Source organism: Phlebotomus papatasi, chromosome 2 (genome assembly GCF_024763615.1).
Source record: "Phlebotomus papatasi isolate M1 chromosome 2, Ppap_2.1, whole genome shotgun sequence".
Classification (NCBI taxonomy): Eukaryota; Metazoa; Arthropoda; class Insecta; order Diptera; family Psychodidae; genus Phlebotomus; species Phlebotomus papatasi.
In genome coordinates, this window is record NC_077223.1 from 91746926 (window position 1) to 91767828 (window position 20903).

Genomic DNA, 20903 nt, shown 5'->3' on the forward strand with positions numbered 1-20903 from the left:
GCTGAGTGTCCTTTTCAGCACTTCCTGGACATCCCACAAGATACTGGTCAATAATTCTTCTTGTTTTAGTGATCAACATTGTAAAGGAGTCATTTGACACACAAAAATAATTCACAAAATTGATATTATGGGCTTTTGGAAAATTGAAATTTGTCCAAGTTTGTCTCCTTTTCGTTCTTTTGGGGACGAGAGTTCCCTTCAGTTTTCCAATTTCCCAGATGCGGAGAAAATTCTTTCTCTACAAAAGTATCATATTTGACCACTAAGACTTACAATAAAGTGAGTTTTATTGAAATTCGTTCGCTGGATATGTTGTGGTCCGGAAAGAGTTAAGTGTCACTTTTACACTTAACCACTATACTTCGGGAGAGCTACGCATACGCGTTAGCATGACAAGATAGAGAAGAACAGGAGCTCAAAAATTCCCCTTTATGACCCAGGTGATTTATTGCCTATGGTACAAGTCACATTTCACGTTGAGTCGGCTGCTGTATAAGGCCAGAATCACATTGTCAGTAAGTGCTCGCCCTAGCCTCACCGTATTTCGTTAATTTACGCATTTTCATTGCAATTTTTACGTAAATTTTTCATTACCGTATTACCTTATCTCATACTCGGTGGCACTAGGTGAAAATTATATCAGAAAATTGAAGAAATAAAACGAAAATTCGATAAACGGTGCGCAAGAAAAACTCTACGATTAATTTCTCTTACAGTTTTTTTGCTCACCGTTTATCGAATTTTCGTTTTATTTCTTCAATTTTCTTATATTATTTTCACTTATAGTGCCACCGAGTATTAGATGAGGTAATACGGTAATCGAGAATTTGCGCAAGAATTGCAATGAAAATGCGTAAATTAACAAAATACGGTGAGAATTTTACTGTCAATGTGATTCTGCCCTAAATTGGAAATTGTCAGTCCCATGCCCCGTGGAATCAAGTGTAGTGAAGCTCACTGGATGCAATCCGAACTCCGAATCCGAACACCTTTAACGCCAGAAAAATTCCTGATGACCTAAAGGGGATTTGAACCCGGGACACGTGCATCATAGAGCGAGTGCTCTACCACTTCACCCATTGAGTACCCAAACAAAACCACGTCTGAAACCACGCCTTCTTGGTTTTCTCGGGTCATTTCTCCCCATAAAGATAATTTTTATCTCACATTACGTTTTCAGGCATAGAACAGAAAATGTAATGATGACTCGTCCATCTGGAAATCATCCCCCCAAGTCATGTTTCTCTTACCTCTTTTAAAAACTTTTTTTTTCAAAGAAGATATCGTCTGAAACATTATTTGAAGGATAGGTATAACTAACTTCATAAGGGGCGTGGCTTATTTTTTTATATGTGCAAATATTCAGTTTCCTCTTTAGTTTGCAAAAGTGTGAATGACTTTTTTTTAAGAACATTGTAGTATCCTCTGATTAAATAATGCAACTGCATAAATATCAACTTTAATTGCCCGTATCTCAAAAGAGGGCGTGGCCAAAAAAATATGGGAGGAGCTTACTGAAAAAAATAAGTACAACTTCCCACGAAATCTTGTGAAACATTTACAGCAAAATTAAATATCTCTGAACCAATTTAATATATTGAAACCCTTACAATGATAATTGTACAATGTGCAATGACAAAAAATCGAAGTTATTATTCTTTTTTTCATTAATCTTAACACTGTTTTCATCCAAAAAATCGTGATAACCTTCAGTTTTAAATGAAGTTTTCTATGTTAAATGTACCAATTTTCAAACGCAACTAAATAATATTTAGTCTCTAAACAATAAACATGCTGAAAAATGCAGCATCATGCATTGAAAAATTCTAATTGCACGAATACTACAAAAGAACTTTTTTTTGCATTATAGAACTCTCCACAGAAAAAAAAAACTACACATGATAAAAACTTCAATATTTCATGCAATCCAATCGAGAAAAAAGTCTAATGATTGAGAATATTATCAATGATGAATGAGCAGACGATAGAATGAAGAATGAGTGAGAAAATTGAGATCCCGATGGTGAATTTGAAATGGAATCCAACATACCTGAGGCTCAAATCGGGCGATGCACATCGTACGGCAACACTTGGAATGGGCGGAACAACTCTCATAGCCAGAGTTACTTGATTTTTCCACAAATGCGCCAGTGAATCCCTTTGATTCTCAAGGGGATTCTTCTTTGGCGGAGCTGAGCTTCTCAATAGAGATGCTCGATTGTCACTCACAGGACTGCAAAGACAAAAGCAAATTCACGTGTGCTCCAATTGAATAAAATGGCGCAATAAGATGTTTATAAAAGGCAAAAGGGATTTAACAAACAAAACACTCACGTGGGATCAATAACAGAATAGAGACTCGTGACCCTTTGGTAACAAACAGGCCATGCCTGAGCAATAACAGATGGACATTGCTGCAGGACTCGATGACGTTCCATGAAACCAAAAAGGAAAACTGTCCATGGATCAAATTGCTGATTTGGTGAACTCTGGGACAGATTGAGTGTCAGAGTTGAAGCCTTTGTGGCATCCTCTGAATGTCCCACTGTCCAAATTCCACTCGTCCTATCTGCAATCCATTGCAAATCAATCACATTTGCCGCCAACATTGCTGTCCTTTCAGCTTGTGGTAGCATATGCAGACATTTGTCCATCAACTGCCCAAAAACATGATTTATCAACAAATAGGAATTCCAAATAGAAAATTTGGCCCAATATCCTCGTTTACGCAAAAAAAACTTATTTGGAAATACTTAGACTTAGATAGAATATTTTGGTATTCCTGGGACGTATTAGAAGGCTACCATTGAATTATTTTTATCTAAAGTTATGCTGCACTGCATAAGCAGTTCACGTGATTTTAGCGCCACCAATGGTGAGCACACAAATCTCGAATGTGCTAAAAAGTTCATTGAGTAAGACTATCTGTTAGTGGATTATCAGAAATCGTCGTTAACATTCTTCAGTTAACAATTTGTTTCGAAAAAGTCAATTTTTAGGTTAATTCACATGGCCTAACCTCAAAAACATATATAAAATTTAAAATTATTGGACAACTTTTGACTTGGAACAGAAAAATAAGGGCAATTCATCATTTATATCGTTTAGATTCTTAGAATTCAATAGCCCTAGTCATTCTTTTGAAATTAGAAACCTACCGGAAATATAGGTTAAAACTTTAGTTAAACAATCATTTATATTGCAATGATCATAAACAATTTAACTATAGATTATGTTGATGGCATTTGCAACCATAAATCTTTATTATGAAGAAAAAAATTTGATGTTCCTAGAAAAAAATCTCTTCAATTCATCAAAAATAGAATATTTTGAGGTTATGTATTATGAAAAATACTCTTTTATGACATTACTTTCACGCTCTCGAATAAAGATAATCAGAAATACGAAATATTCGCTCTATTTTCTTCAGATGAGGTAAACTCAAAGAAAGAATGATAAATATCTTAATCCTAACCTCAAAACAATTAAACACGTACATTTTATTTAGCAAGTACCTGGATATCTCAAAAAATTTTGGAGACAAATAAATCGTTTTACTTACAATATTCAACACTCCATTTTTCAAAAATGCGTCATATTCTAACTAAACTATTTTACTTAACCTCAAAAACTGAAAACTGATGCTTTCAAAATTGTTAAAAGTTTTCCCAGAATCATGACAAAAATCAGAGAGTAAATAATTTTGTCTGAAATAGTCAGAATTTGGATAGAAACAGAGAATTAAATACATTCTTATTTCTATAAAAACAAAACCACATTTTTTCTAGGTTAGATCTAAAGTAAGTGGATATCATTGTACATAAGTCACAAAGTTATTAAAAATGATATAAAAATGAAAGCAATTTGTGTTATACGACTTTAAATAAGGTATGATTTTCTATTTATCTCAGAAACTGTTTTTGAGAAAGAATATGTTGAACATAACCTTCAAATTTCGAATATAACTTCAATTTACTCTAAATATAATTAATGATTTTCTTAAAGATGCAAATGAAACGATTTCAAAACATTGTTCAGAATAATTTAGTTGGTTTTAGTGTTTCTTAAGTGTCTGTGGTTAGGTATTGAGTCCTAACCTCAAATATAGTGATTAGTAAAATTAGACAGTTAGACCGATAAAGTATTTCGAGGTATAAGAAAATTACTGAAGAAAAGAGACTTCTGGAGGTTAGTATTTAATTATTTAGGCATTTAGTCTTTTACTTTTTTTTTAATTTACATAACCTAGAAAATAAATATCATTCTCTAGGGGAAAAAGTTTGAATTGCTGTTCACTTAAGATTTATATTTAGGATGTTCTTCTAGCGATTTATCAAAACTCTTCGTGGAACAACATTCTTTTCACAAATTTCAGCAAAGTGCGTTACAAACCTTTCCTTTCAAAGTAGACCATAAATTTGCATTACCTACACTACACGTTCCATATCACTTAAAGAGTGTAAAAGAAATTCAATGTCAAAAATACGCTTTTACAGCGTTTCGTTTTTGAATCTGAACGTGGTTTGTGGGCTTTAATCTTTCATTTGACCACCAAGTTAACTGAGTTTCAGATTTTTAGGTTATGTTAGTCCTAACCTCAAAAATTCAAAACATATTTTTTGTGGTAATATTACTGGTACTCTACTGGAATTTTTTGTTTAAGATTTATCCGAAATAAAATAAAATAATTTATAAAAATTCTTTATATTTAATTTTCCCCATTTCTAACCTCAAAAACTTAACAAATCCTGGGTATTTAAAATTTTTCTAGAATTTGTTAAATTCTGAAACAAAGATTGTAATTTTCTTATTCCAAATTTATTTCCACTTGGAAATTTCCTGCAATGAAGAAGAATATCTTTTTCGAGGTTATGTCACACATAACCTAAAATTCTGAAATGAATTCTTTACTAGGAAAATCAGACCCTATTCAGGATAAAATTCAGGAATACCAATGTAAAATTCCCCCAGGAAAATTTCATTTCCCTGTGAGAATAATTTTCCACGACTACGAGAATAATGGGCCTTTGAGAATAGAAACAAATAACTCACAGAAGGGCAACACTTGTCTATGACATCAATTAGCGGAGGTTCATTTTCCGGAATCCCAAGGGCCTTCTTCAAGTTTTTCACCTCTTTCATGATATGCACAGCTAATTTCCGTGGCTGTGGACGACTATTGCAGAGCACAACGAGTGCCAATCCCTCCACCAGGTGAAATGTAGTCCCAAGGGGTTGCTCAATGCTATTGGATTTCCTCACGGCATCAACAACCGTGGCCGTTGTCTGTGTAATGCTCGACACACCGCTCGAATTTACACTGGAATTTCCACTAGAATTCGACGTTGTTGTGCTAGCTACAATATTTTGTTGTTGCTGCTGCACAAATCCTGGAGCTTCTTTGACGGTATTCGTGGAATGACTTGAGCTCATCTTGCTATTGAGGGCATTAGAAGGATTCCCTCCCAATGGATTGCTCCCAATGGCATTTCGCCATGTATTGAGAAACATCACAAGCATTCTCAATCCATTATCCACAAGCTGTTTGTGTGCAATCATCAAAAGAAAATCACAATTTAAGGAGATATTGGGGGAATAGTTCCGAAAGAATTGTTACAAATCCAATTCATTTCTCACATTTCTCATAGAATTCCTCTTGGATCCTCCAAGAAAATTCCCAATATATTTTTTTGAAGTTACTAGGGTTACTGAAATATTTTTATTTTGTCGTTTCTTGGCTTACTTGGCAATGCATTCAAAAAATGCAGTCTAATTTGGCTTTTTAAATTCCAAAGCAAGGCAAATTTGAGGATTCTTCAACAAATTAAATTTATTTGCTCCAGAAAGATTTAAAGTTTAACCTTTGCATTTGCAAATAATGACTGCAAAATTGTTGTTTTTTTTTAAATACTTTGCAAAATGAAGAAATTAAAAAAAAAACACATTGAAATTTACATTTTCCTAATTTTACATTTCAATTTTTATTTACAAATTATTAGTCAACTTTTCCTTGTTAAATATTCTAAAAGATTCTGGTTAATATTACCACTTCACACTTTGCATTTGAAACAAAGTGTATAATAGAAAGATTGTCCAAAATCATTATGAATATTTAAGAAAGAAAATGTTGCCGAAAAATTTACTAAATTTTGGAAAGAAAAGAGATGGCAAAGCGTCCTAGATTTGCAGAATGCTCGAACTCACGAGATAGAGCTCTCCGTGAATTAGTTTTTCGCATGATCTTTTGGTGCTTTACTGGTCTACTAGAGATCAAATTGATTCATAAATTACAAAAGCATCTGAAAATCAAAAAATCGGTACTTAACCGATTCATTACCGACGAAGACCGATGCAGTCGGGTTCAAAGTCTCAATACCTTTCCAAAAAATCCTAATTTAATCGGTTGAAAAATGAGCCCATTAAAGTTGTTGACCTTTGACCTTCAATAACTCAAAATGAGAATTTTCCGACCATAAGTATGTTTGGACGAAATGTTAGCCTGAACTACCTCTAAAATATAACCGAAAATAAATGAAAAAGCTTGGGCCAATTTTGAGAAAAACCGAAAACACATTTTTTTTATGAGATTTTAATATTAGGGGATGTAAAATTATTCAAAAATCGATACTTAGCCGGTTCATTACCGATGAAGACCGATGCAGTCGGGTTCGAAATTGCAGTACCTTTCCAAAAAATCCAAATTTAACCAAAGCGCTTAAGAAATGAGCCCGTCAAAGTGATTGACCTTCAACTGACCTTCAATAATTCGAAATGGAGAATTTTGCGGTCATAGGTATGCTTGGGTGAAATGTTCGCCTGGACTACCTCTAAAACATATTTGAAAATCATTGGAAAAGCTTGGGCCAATTTTGAGAAAAAAAAAACATAAAACAAACTGGATTTTGGTGGGGATCAAAGGGAATCAAAGGAATAAGCAAAAATACGTCTGGAGATAACATTTTTTATTTATTGAGGCTCACTGAAGACCGAAAGTTGATATATTTTACCGTTCAAGCTCCAGAAAGGCGTCAAGTTGATAAAAGCGGATTATATAACAGCTCTCTCTCTTAGAGTTCGAGCATTAAAATTGAAATGCAAACTCTAGAAAAGTAAATTGCAAAGTGAAAATTTTAAATAATTTCTCCAATTTGCAAAGTATGAAGAAAAGAAAGCAATATTCGACAAATTAATTTTTAGAATGCATATTAATAAAATAAACTCGATGAATTTGAATTTTCCAATATTCGCTTTTCAAACTGAACTTTACAAAAAAAATGAAAACGTAGTTTTTATCCTTGAAGGAACTTTTTGATTTTAATTCTCAATAATTCATTATTTCAATTTTGATTTCTTTTTCCTATGCATGTCCAATTTTTGGGCTTTGCAATTACAACAAAAATTTAAAATTATTAAAAAAAATATTTCTTAAGAAAGGCAAAATATTAATTTTCGGTAAAATAAACATTTTTTTTAATATTTGAAAAATAAAAGAAAGGAAGTCGTAATATTTTGGAGAAAATTTGCATTCCAAAAAATAAAGTGCAGAACCACTCATTTGCAAATTGAAAAGTTTAAAACTTTAAGTAATAAGTAGGGGTAAGTGGGGCACCTTTGCAACTGGGGCACCTTTGAAATTGGGATTTTTCACCTATTTTTAAATAAAATTGAGCCTCATCGTGATATAATTTAGCTGCACAAACAGATTGAGAAGCTAAATTGTATCACGATAAGGCTCAATTTTATTTAAAAATAGGTGAAAAATCCCAATTTCAAAGGTGCCCAACTTTCAAAGGTGCCCCATTTAACCCCTAAGGGTTTTTTAATACTTTCCATTTGGCAAATGCAACAGGAACAAATTACATAACAACAAAATAAAAATTATAAATAAACTTAGGAAAATTTAATGAATTTTCCACAATTAACTTTGCAAAAATAAGAACTGCAAAGTAATATGTTATTTTAATATGAAAAGTATTCAGGATTTTCCATTTAAAATTGAAAGTTATAAAACCAAAAATAAAGAAAAACAAAACATTAAAAATGTTTAAAAGGCTTCAAAAAGAAAGATAAGTTGAAAGAAATTCTTTGAAATTATTGAGATAAAATGTAAAGCCTAAAGAAATATTACTTAAAAAATTTGCAAAGTGGAAATTTTTAATTTACATTTTTTCTAAATTAAAAAAAAAACATTTCCGGATAACTGAATTCAATTTAATTTTTTTCATAATGTGCAGAATTCTAAAATCTCACGCAGTCTACGAATTTTGCATTTGGATACTTTGCATTTGGAAATTGCAAAGTGCAAAGTAATTAGCATGTCAACAATATTTAAAATGATTTAAAGAACCTGCATAGAAAAACCCAAGAAAATTGAATTTAACTCCCATGAAGTTTAAATTTTAACTCTGAACTTTTCAAATTCAACTTTGCAAAGTGAATATTTCCAAATGCAAAGTCTTTAAACTTTCAATAAATATGCTTCAACCTCCATCATTTTATCAATAGTCCATAAAACGACGTAAAATTCCTGGCACCAAAAATGCATTTAACCCTAATGGGCTAGTTAATCATTGCACAAAATTGAGACCATATTTCTCAACATTCCATTCAGGAAGACATTCACCAAGTTCCTCATGTTCACACAAAATATTGCCACCCAAATTGCAAAAAGGGGATGAAAATGTCTGAATGATAACTTACTTGTGGGAAGACATCGGCAACGTCACGTGCGAGAAATTGGGTGAAGCCATGTATAACATCTTGTCTCCAGTCCGGGAAGTCAATCATAAGTGTCTGGAGAGATTGATACGCCAGACCACGCAGTTCATCATCGATGTGGACCGTAAGACGTGATAGAAGATCCACAAGTTCGTGACCTACGCAACAGAATATTCCTTGAGTATTTCTAAAGTATTTTCATAAAAATTGAATAGAGTAAACTACTAAAAAAAAATCTGTACTAAAAAAATTTTTTTAGAACACAAATTATACATGACTGTACAAGAATTACGTAATGGCCTAACATAAGTTTATAACTTTAATATCCTGCAAAAATTGTATTGCAAAAATTGTAAGGATCTGTTACTCGCTGATTTTTTAGTACACCGAATTGCTAAAGTTATTACCTCTAAAATTTCTCTTTTAAAGCAATTTATATGCAAAATTACTTTTAAAAGTATTTAAAAATTATACTAAAATTTTAGCACATGTTTGTACTAAAATAAAATGGACGAATAAATTCTTACTTTTGGGCGAAATTAATCACACAAAATTAGAACAAATAAAAACTTAAAATACAAGAAATAAAATAAAATAAAATATTTTAAGTAGCTTCTTGTTTAAACACAGAATTTTAGTACAAAACTTGGCAAGAGTTACTTTAAATTCCTATGGAATGCCCATTTGAAAAACTTCAATTTGTTATAAAACTTTTTCCACTTTTCCTCTTTATAATTTTTACATAAAACATCAATTCGAATTTTTAGTACACATCAATCACGTAAAAGCGGATTGATGAAAGATTAAGCATAATGCCTCATGCCAAACTAATTTTTAAATAAAAACATAGTGGCTTTTATGACTCCATGAATTAGTATTTTTCCATTCCTCGTCCCCAAAAAAAATTAATTCTTAGTACACGCATGTGCTAAATACAAAATTCAACCCTTGTTCAATTTACTTTTGATGTAACACAGTCAGAAACTCTATATTGGTAATAAAAATGCATTTTTAAATTTCGAAGAATTTGAAAAAGTACCTTCATAGATTTCTAATACAAGTTACTTTAGATTAATTATCAAAAAAATTAACCTGTAAAATTTGGCAGTAAAGATTAATCTCAAACTACAATTCCGTTATTTATTTGCGACGATCAGGCTGAATTTATTTGGGCACTTAGTACGAATGAGATACTTAAACAATCTACAGTAGACTCTCTCTCAATCGTGAATATGGAGCGAAATGTCATCCGGTTTAGCGATAGAATTGAGCGTCAAAGCCTTTGTAAATTCCACAAAAAGTGCTCAATTATAAAGAATCACGATAAAATAGGAAGAACTACAGCGAATTTGAGCGAATTAGCTTCATAATTAAGCGTGAAAATTGTCAACAAAATTTGACGCCCGATTGAGAAAGAGCCGATTGAGTGAGAGTCTACTGTACAATGAAAAGAGTGTACTAAATACGATAAAAAAATAATCACCAAAAGAACAAGAAAATAAACTTAAGATTTTTTTCCTTGTTGTATTTTTGCATATTTTAAAGGGACAAAAAATATTTAACAAAAAAACCTTTAATTTTTTATCACATGCCGGTTAAGTACAGACTTGTACTAATATAGAATTCCGCTTTCATATTTACTGAAATTGTAATTTTAATTTGATATTTACTTTTGTCAATAAAAATTGAATATGAAAGCACTAAATTGATAAGAAAAACTGAGTACTAAACCTAAGATATTTTGAAAAATCTGTGTAGATTTTAAGTACAAGTTAATTTTTAGTAGAAGAACGACACGAAGATAAATCACATGCCGGTTTAGTACAGACATGTACTAATATAGAATTCTGCTTTCATATTTACTGAAATTGTAATTTTAATTTGATATTTACTTTTGTCAATAAAAATTAAATATGAAAGCACTAAATTGATAAGAAAAACTAAGTACTAAACCTAAGATATTTTGAAAAATCTGTGGAGATTTTTAGTACAAGTTACTTTTTAGTACAAAAACTAATAATAATAATGCTGGAACAACATTCCATGAAGGAACTAGGCCTTTCCGCAAGGGGATTTCTAGACATGCATTATTATTTGTTCTTGTACGGGATGAGGTTGTCAGTCCCATGCCCCGTGGAATCAAGTGCAGTGAAGTTCACTGAATGCAATTCGAACACCTTTAATGCCAGAAAAATTCCTGGTGACCTAAAGGGGATTCGAACCCGGGACACTTGCATCATAGAGCGAGTGCTCTACCACTTGACCTATTGAGCGCCCGAGTACAAAAAAAATCTGCGTAGATTTTTAGTACAAGTTTCTTTTTAGTACAAAAACTACACAAGATAAATTTATTTATCATTTTATTTTTAATACTGAAAGGGTATGTTAAAGTAGACAAAAATTGCACAAATTTTGAAATGTTGCAATATCATAAAAGATCTGTTACAATATTCTAAATTTGCTAATCCATCTTTTAAATGTCGAGTGCCTAATGGTCTTTTCTACATTTTCTGTACTTCAGTGATAAACTAAAAAACATTCTTGTAGTAAAATCTTTTAATTTCTGTCATTTTCCGGTTTAGTACAGCCATGTACTAAAAATGAAAATCCATTGTTTTTCATAATATTTTCTTATTTTCAATGTAATAGCCCTGTTAGTCAATAAAACTTGATAAACTCTACATTTAATTCAGTTTAAAAGTTGATAAAATGAGTTTCACTTGGGAAAGGGCATGTAGGAAAAGATTTGACCACAACAGAGACTTACCAGTCATATTGTCTGGGATCAGGCGTGGAATTGCGGCAACACATGTGCGAAAGAGGTCAATTTTTGGTCTTCGTTCATCCGTTAGCAATTCATCTGGTTCCTTGTTGACATTCTGTGTATTGGTCATCATGAGCGGACGTCCACAATGGACATCCAGAGCACGTAGCATATCTACAAATACTCTCCTAACGTGCGGAAAGTAATTGGACATACCAATGGTGCGTGCTGTGTCCTCTGTCAGCATCTTGTTCAAGTATGTCTTCTTCACCCTCAGCGTATTTCCACTTGGCAGAACTCCAACAGTTCTCGGCATGGGTGGCTCTCCATCTTTCTGCTGGAGCGAATCAGCCACCACCAGAAATGCCCTAAGGCCAATACTCATTCTCTCTGGCGTAGTTATCACCTTAATCGACCTCCCAACGAGCAATAGCTCAAACACAATCTCCCTCATGGCAAAGTCCAGCCTCTCAGCAGCAATAAATTGGATAATCTTCACAAAAATATTCAAAGGAGTATCCCTGGGTACCACAGACTTCGATCCACGCGGAAACAGTGAATTCACAATGCTCTGGAGCCGGGAATGTGTTGCCGAATTTGATTCACACTTAATTCGTATCATATAGACCCAGAGAAGTCGATAGAGTGACTCAAGGGCCACTCTACTCATCTTTGCATCCCTATTCTTCAGGTTACTGAGGCACATGGCCAGGAAATAGTGCCAATTGTTGAGGAAGAAGGTCTTTTGGGCCACACACAAAAGGCACGTCACAAGGGGAAATAGTGCCAGACGATGCTTGGACTTTGTACATGCATCGAGGGTTTGTGCATATAGCAAATCCACAAAATTCTTCACACATGGCACATTCACCTCATTCTTTACGGCCTGTCAAAATAAAACAACCACAAAATTCAACAGTTACCCTAAAGGAGTTAATATTTTGTGATGTCTTAACTCTTAACACTTTTTCTTTTCTATTTTTTTTTAATGATAAAAATCTCTTAAAAAATCACTGTAATAATTACCGTATTTACCGGACTTTATTTTATAATGTGAGGTTATATCGAACCTAACCTCAATTAAATAGATTTACAGAAAAGCGCTGAATTTTACTTCAAACTATCTTTTGAAAATTTACTTAGTAGAGGAAGGTTTTGAAGGTTCGTATTAAAAAAAGGAATCCAAGATTTAAGATTTTTTACTGAATGCCACACAAACCGAATCTATTATATCACTATATCAAAAAAAATCTCTTACTTATTGGTTTCATAATTCTGCCTCAGAAAATGCCTGGAAGTCCTTGGATTTTCCTCTACGGGAAAATGAAAATGTAGCGGCATTTTTTACGAAGGTGCCCTGGTTAACTTAGCTTCGTATCGCTTTTTCCCACCTCTGTGGGCCTCATTTTCCCCGAAAATATTACACCGGAAACAAAAATTTGGGCATCACTACTTAGATGGAACTTTCATCTACTTGTTTTCACCATTTGTAGGAAGTATTGCGCATTAAAAATTAATTTTAAGCTATTTTTCTAACACATGTTTTTTGACACTCGGAAAACCATTTTTTCCCTACATTCTTACAGTCAGTTAAGAGCTTGGTTAGGTATGATTCTCTCATAATCACACCTAATGTAATCCTCAGATTTTCTCTAACACCTCCAATTGGCCTTACAGAAAATATTTCGGACGTAAACTGATTTCAAAAATGACCAACCACCAATTTAAAGTAAAATGTGAAAAATTCCGCTTGAAAACAAAGCAAATTGGATGAAAAATTCTCAAAACGCACCGCATGGGCAATGAAAGAATCACACCTACCATAAGCAGATTCAGGCTTAATGTTTAATTTGACAGAAGTGAAATAAAAACATCTGATGAAGTCTCATTTGGATGGGGAAGTGCGTGTTTTCCTTCGAGATTTTAGTGAAAATTGTTTAATATCCCAATTTTCTTGTGAATTTATTCAGTGGAATCTCTGATGAGTCAAATATCCCGAGCGGCGTGCACAGTGTAACCCAAAATAGTGAGGAATTCTCAAATTCGGTGGTCAGTAATTTTGACATATGTTTTTACGAAGCTGCAAAATTCAATTTTCCTGAGCTGCAAGGGTGGTAATTTTTATGAATTTTCCTCCACCCACAAAAACGACCCCCTTCAAGCAAAACATTTTCACGGTAAATATTAACCCTAATAAACCCTCTATAACTTGGAATAGTTGATTTCTCGAAAAGACACTTGCAGTGTGCAAAAATGCATAAAATATTACACATCAGAATTACGATTTTAGAGACATTTTTTATTTTTGCCTTTTGGACCCAGGAAAAAAGGCCTAGGCTTCCAAGTTTGTCAGGAAATGTGAGATGTAGGACTAGCTTTTAGATTATATGTCCATGGATGAAATTCATTTAGTAACTTGGAATAAATCAACTTTTACGAAGCTGCAACATTACAAAGGTGCAAAACCTTCCCCTAATTGGAAAAATAAGTCAGATTATTTGTTATTTTTTTGGGGGGCACTGTTATCTGTAAAATAGATCTCTTTTAAAACCTTTAACAAATTCTAACCTCAATTTTTTTCAATGAGCATAATTTCGTACTTTGAGTAATGGAAAAAGAAACCTAGACTTTCTAGAATCAAAGACCGTTCAAATGAATCCATATTTGTTCCAATTGGTTAATGTACGAACCCATTGGAGCATTTTTAACTTTTGACCTTCAAAAACCCTTGAAATAGTTAAAGGAAATTTTCAAGAAACGTCAAAATCACAATTGAAATATAAAAAAGTCTTACAAAATTACCCAACGGATCAGAAACACCAGTTTTCCTTCAGATATCAACCCCTTGGTCCACCACAAAATTCTCCCACCCTTTTTTGCCCACTGAAATTTTGCATAAAGGATATTTTACTACCGAAATTTCATTTCCTTTACCACGCGAACGTTGCGTTTTACTCCATAAAATTCCTGAATATATAGCACAAAAGTAGAAAATTTTGAATTAATTATTACTTACAGCAGCTACAGGAACGAGAATTTCCACAAAAAGTCCAGCCAGTGCATGCTTGATGTCCTTGTCTTTGATTTCGAGAAAATATTGAGCGCACTCGTGCATAAATTGAAATGATGCTTCGAATTCCTCAATCGGCACCATCTGAAATTTTTTTTGTATTTATAAATGGAATTCTCCGTCGAGAATTTACGGGAAAATATTGCAGCAAATCCTGAGAGCTTCTTTTTAATTAAATTACTAAAAATAACAAAAATCAAGGACAGATTCTAAGAAAGAACATCAAACGGGTTGTAGAAATATTTCAGAAAAACTTTTTTCGAACGTTAAAAAAAAGAAGGTTAAGGTGCAAAATAAGGTTATGTCAGTAATAACATAGATATTTTAAAAAATTAGCAATTTTCCAAATGTTTCAAATTTTTTTCAATTTTTTTAATAAAAATACATTAAGTTGCTTCGTATAAAAATAACAACAAAATCTGGAAATTAAAGTACTTTGAAATGTAAGGTTATGTTAGTCTCCAGAGGGGTGACTCATTTGGGGAATCCAATGCCTATTACCGAAGAGACATTCCACGAATACAAGAAACCGAAGAAACCTCAGAAATTCGTGATTAAACTTTAGATATTCAAAAGAAAAGCTTCAAAAACTTCAAAAATATCAACGAAAGTCACTAAGATCAAGAAAACTATCGCGATACCTAAACAAAGGTTTTACGATACCCAAATCAGTTTTCAACAAAACTAAAAAAAAATGGTTAAAGCAGGATAAAAAATCAAAATATACCTCGCAAATCCAAAGAAAACATTAAAGTTTTTACGAAATCGAAAAAAAAGAAAAAAATATTCAAGAAATACCTAAGGTGCAGCCAGGGGCACGACGTTTCCTATGTTTCCCATATGTTTCTAGCGAACCGAAAAAACTTTAGAGTTTATTAGCTGTTTTCTATCATTGTGGAATGGATTAGCAAAATATACACATACAAAAAAAACCAACTTATTATTGAATAGGAAACCGAAAACCCCAAATTGGCAACCTACGTAGTTTTGCAGATATCTCGTGAAATGTGTACGAAAACACGAAAAAATTTACACTAAAACTGTCCGCATTTTCAGAGCTAATATCACTCCCCTAGCAGAAGCTCAAGAACACTGAAAAAATTCACGAAACTCTGAAAGCGATAAAAAAAATAATTGCAACTCAGGGAAAGTTTTACGAAACCCAAGAAATCTGAATGTTTTCACGAAACTCAAGAAACATATGATTTTTAACGATGAACCTTTGAAAAGTTCTAACAAAATCCAACAAAAAAATCTAAAAATCCAAAAAGATCTATAAAAGTTCTCGCGAACCTAAAAAATACTCATGATAAGTTCTTTAAAATTTGCATGAGTTTTGCAAAATAACAGGAAAACTTCAGGGTGATCACAAAACGCAAGAAATTCGTTATATTTTACGATAAACCTAATAAAAATTATCGCGAGACACAGTAAAGTCTCAAAATAACTCAAGAAAACTTCGATAGTCTACCTTAAACTCAAAAAAAAACTAGAAAGACTTCAAAATTATTGCGATACTCAAAAAATGTCTCACAAAACCTGAAAATAAAATTCAACAAAATATTTTACGACAAACCCAATAAGTTCAGCGAAACCCAAAATTCAAAAAGAAACCTTCAGAATTTTCACAAAACTATAAAAAACTCTTACAATTTTTTTCGAAAATCATGACAAAAATCCCGAAGACTTCAAAAGTTTTTGGAAAACTCGAAACAAAAGTCTTGTGACATCCAAAAAAACTAACCAATTTTTGAGAACAACGCCATAAGTTTTCCAAAACCCTAAAGAACTTTTACAGGGATGACACAACATTTCAGGCTTTGCAAAATTCTCAAACTCGTGGCATAGACGCTATACAGTAGATTATCTTTCAATTGAGCGTTTAGGGCAAAATGTCATCCGATTTATCGATAGATTTGGGCGTCAAAGTCTTTGTAAATTCCACAAAAAGCGTTTAATTATAAAGAATCACGATAAAATAGGAAAAACTACAGCGAGTTTGGGCAAATTAGCTTCATAATTGAACGTGAAAATTGTCAACAAAATTTTTCGCCCGATTGAAAAAGAGCCGATTGAGCGAGAGTCTACTGTACCTCGAAAGTATTTTCGCTTCATTTATCGTTTACCGGTTCTCAAGAGATTTGAATCGATTTATAAATTACTCAAAATATTGCGAAAAAAAACCTCATGAGTTATATAATTAAATTTCGGATAAAAATTACTTATCGGTTATGAACCGGTTATTACCAATTATTACCGGTCCATGTCCATAACTGACTGGAAAATTCCAAGACCTTTCGAATGAGCCCAAATATGATACCATTCCGTTAAAAATTGCGGACTATAGAGCCTTTTAAATCTTTGACTTTGAAATCCAATTATTAGGAACAATTTAACAGTATTTTCGTATAAGGACGAAATATCCGTCTGAATAATCTCTAAAACATAGCCAAAAATGAAAAAAAAATCACAAGACGCGTTTTCGAGCAATCCTAAAAAATATCATTTTGGTAATGAAGGGGCGAGGGACATCTTATGGTTTCAGAGTCGACTAATGGGGGGGGGGGTCTCCCGAAATCCGCAAGTCTCTGTCTCTGACCACTTAGTCTCTAAAGCTGGCACCAGCCGGACGAATCAGATGGAGAAACAGCTTGACGTCAAAAATGTGGAAACTTTAGATTTCCAAAATTAGAAAAAAAAATTCCAAATATATTATATATAACTCAAAATCGAGTGATTGTATATATCTACTGCTCTCTTTGTGTAGTTCGTGCAGTAAAATCAAAAAACCTAGGGTAGAGTCAGTACTTTTTCGCCAGTAAGCACTTTTTCGCCACCTACAAATAAAATCACTTTTTAAGGGAATTATGAGCTCATGAAACTACGATATGAGTATTATTTCGTGACCTCTAGTCCAACGGATCCGAAAACCATATCAGGTTCTTTGCCGAATATATTATTTGCAAATTATTAAAAGAAATTCTCGACAAGGTGAACAATTATCAAAAAAAATATGGAGTTTTTAAGAAACTTGTCAACGCTAAGAGAAATTATCTTGCATTATTTTGTGTTTTTGCTGTGGAGTATTTTATATTTTTCACTGAAACTCAATCTCTTATTAACTAAACTTTATTGTAATATCATTTTTAATAATGTTATCTAAAAAAGTTTATGAAATTCGGATATGGTGAAAAGGACTTACTTTTTTCCGCTGTGTAGGTATTTTTAGCCACTCATTTTTTTAAGCATTTTCCAAGTAGTGCACCTCGCGAAATTCAGATGAAACAGGCACAATTTTCAATTGTCTTTTTTCGCAAATAAAAAACGTGCAAAAAATCATTCGAAATACTCTAATAATTGTCTGGAATCGGTGTTAAATAAGAAAAGTATTGTGCCGAGAATTTTTGGATATTTTCGAAAGCAACTGTTTCTTGAAAATCAATTGAAAACAAGTGGCGAAAAAGTGCTTACACAATGGCGAAAAAGTGTTTACAAAGTGGCGAAAAGTCACATAGATAGAAGGGATCAAATTCGAAAAAGTGAGTGTAATTGATGGAAAGGAAACAGGCATTGCTGCAGGAAATATATTTTTTCAACTAGATGCCCAAAAATTCCTGGGCATTCTCCTAGTTTAATAGGGAGACAATGCTTCAAAGCATCTGTAGAGAAAATTTCATTTTTTTTTCGACAAAAATTGTAAGAATTACAAGGGTACAAATCCTTAAGGTGGCGAAAAGGGCTTACTCTACCCTATTTCACATAATTTAAGATAACCTCGAAACCCTTCGTAAAATTCAAGAATACTTTAAGAATTTTCACGAAACGCAAATAAAGCATTAGAAATTTTAAAAACCCAATAAATATTTCATGAATTAAAAAAACTCCAAAAATTTTCACGAAACCCGAAAAACTAAAAAAAAAAAACTTGTTTGCAAAATTTGTCAATGAAATATGAGAATGAGTCACCCCTTGCTCACACTTAATCTTTTAATTCTTAAAAGGTTTAGACACTCTTGCCTCTCTTGCTATTGATTTCCTTCTTGATTCACCTGAGATTCTGTAGATATATCTTTACAATCTTTACAATCTCAATTTCAAGGTTATGTTCAACATAACCTCACAATGCAATATAACCTTACATATCAATATTTATGAAATTTTCACTGAGAAATGCATTAAAAACTCATTCAAACAACTTTTCCACAAGTAGAAATTCTCTATAAAACTTCCCGGAAAAAAAATAATGAAAAATCATTTTATGAGAACTTTCACTGAAAGAAAATGAAATCATAATAAAATTAAGGGAATTAAAATAAAGCTGAAAAGTCATATCTCAGCTTTTCCGTATTCCTAGCCACACTGGCAAGTAATTAAAAGATAATAGAAGCCCCAGGAAGAGGATATTGCTGTTGAAATTTCTTTAGCCCAGGGGACTTTTCAAATTATAAATCCCTAGTTAATTATCCATTGAATAAGAAACTTTCACAGGAAATATTTGAGATTCTGGAATAAGAAGACTTACCTTGACTCTGAAGAATTTCATCCCCATGAGCAGACTGATAATACTTTGAGTTGTATGTGGACTTGGTTCCTTGGCACGCAACTCCTTCAGTTCTGACATAAATCTCTTGCGGACAGAACTGAAGCGACTCTGGGCCAAAACACCCACAACTTCAGCATTGAGATCAGCTATCATGTGAATATTGTGAGCATTGGGATTATTCTGCAATCCTTCGCGATATTTGAAGTGCTTAAAGGCGAGATTCTCGATGTTCTTGATGATATCCTCATGTCCAGGATGAAAGGGTAGTTGTTTGAGGATTTCAATGAGAGCCAGACAGAAGATGAACTCAACTGCAGATTCTCTTCTCTGCAGCTGAAGTTCAATATCCATGCTGGATTTTATTTTTTCCATTCGTTTGAGATCATTCTTGATCTCAGCATCTGACAATTGACGCTTATGCCATGCCAGCAACGTATTCAGCAACGATGGCAGACAGTGTTCAGCCACAGATCCCAGAGCTGACAGCAACTGATCAAATTGACTATCTTCTCCTCTCTGCAGAAGTTTCGACAGATTCTTCTCAGATCCTTCAATCATCACCGATTCAATCTTCTTCTCAGCCTGCTGCGTGAAATCCGCAAAAAGCGAACGCATCACAATTTCACCGGGCCTCAGTACAGCATCCGTGCATGTGCCCGAATTTCCGACATCTGCAGCAGTGGCCGAAGTACCACTAGCTGCAATAGTCGATCTTGTATGCTGCCCCCAGGGCAATAAACTCCATCTGGTGGAGCTTGTGGTCACCGTAGCCACAACTTTGGCATTATCCACTTCATTTACACAACTCACGGTTTGCTCTTCACCCCCAAAAGCCCCCGAATACGGTCCACTGCCCCCCATGCATGTCTCCTGCGGAGACAAATTTCCATGCGATGCATGCTTATAACCCCGATCCAAAGGCCGTGAAATGGCACCAAATGGGGCAAAATTTGCAGAATGTCGCACATTTGACGATCCCGTCAGGACATCCGCCCCAAGACAAATCGGTCCACTGAGATTCTCCATGTTACCCCCTCCATTTGACCCATTCTCCACGACATTCTGTTGATTTTCTGCAATTCAACACCAAAATACACCCTTAATACCTCACCCATTGCTCGCTGTTCAAAACAACAAACCCCTAAAAGGTGGAGAGAAAATAACAATCAACATGAACTAAATAGTAAATGATGAGCTATTTGTTGTAGCAATCTCTTTCCCCATTTAGATAAATATCAGATGCACGTGGAGGGAAACAGTACAAATAAATGATTTAAGGATAACAACACAGATTGAGCATACCCATGATACAAGTACGTTCCATTTTTATCTTCTTCAAAAAACACTAGGTACGCAGGCGTAGCGTCAAAATGATAGAGCACTCGCTCTACGATGCGAGTGCTCCGGGTTCAAATCCCTGTTGAATCACTAGATTTTTTTTGTACTAAACCATTCAGTCAATATACTACAGTAGTCTCTCGCTACTTTTTAATTCGGGCAGCAGTTAAATTTGAAAAAAGTTTATCGACATTTTTTAAGTTTTCGAATGTAGATAATATTCTGAAATTTGGCATGTTTCTTCTTATTTATGGTGTGATTTTGTATTATAAAGGGGGTTCCAGAAATTTACCATAAATACGAAAATGTAAACTTAATGTGAGTATGCGGAAAAACAAAAATCGTTGCATTTCAAACAATTTGATTTCTGAATTTCTTTCTAATTCGGGTAACATTTCAGTTCGAAATGCCCGAATTTGAGAGAGACTACTATAGATACACTTGAGATAGAATTATCATATTTTGGAATT

The 20903-nt window shown here is 33.4% G+C and overlaps 1 protein-coding gene across 1 annotated transcript in view; it reads right to left on the reverse strand.

The window, feature by feature from the left end:
* LOC129802381 (protein furry) overlaps positions 1–20903 on the reverse strand; it is a 227546-nt gene that overhangs the window by 182533 nt on the left and 24110 nt on the right. Inside the window, exons 2-8 of the mRNA XM_055848144.1 lie at positions 19075–20168; positions 14499–14636; positions 11486–12368; positions 8701–8876; positions 5053–5541; positions 2335–2657; positions 2051–2233 (exon numbers count right to left, since the gene is read on the reverse strand). Coding sequence (XP_055704119.1) covers positions 2051–2233; positions 2335–2657; positions 5053–5541; positions 8701–8876; positions 11486–12368; positions 14499–14636; positions 19075–20168 — 3286 coding nt within the window. The remainder of the gene's footprint in view (positions 1–2050; positions 2234–2334; positions 2658–5052; positions 5542–8700; positions 8877–11485; positions 12369–14498; positions 14637–19074; positions 20169–20903) is intronic.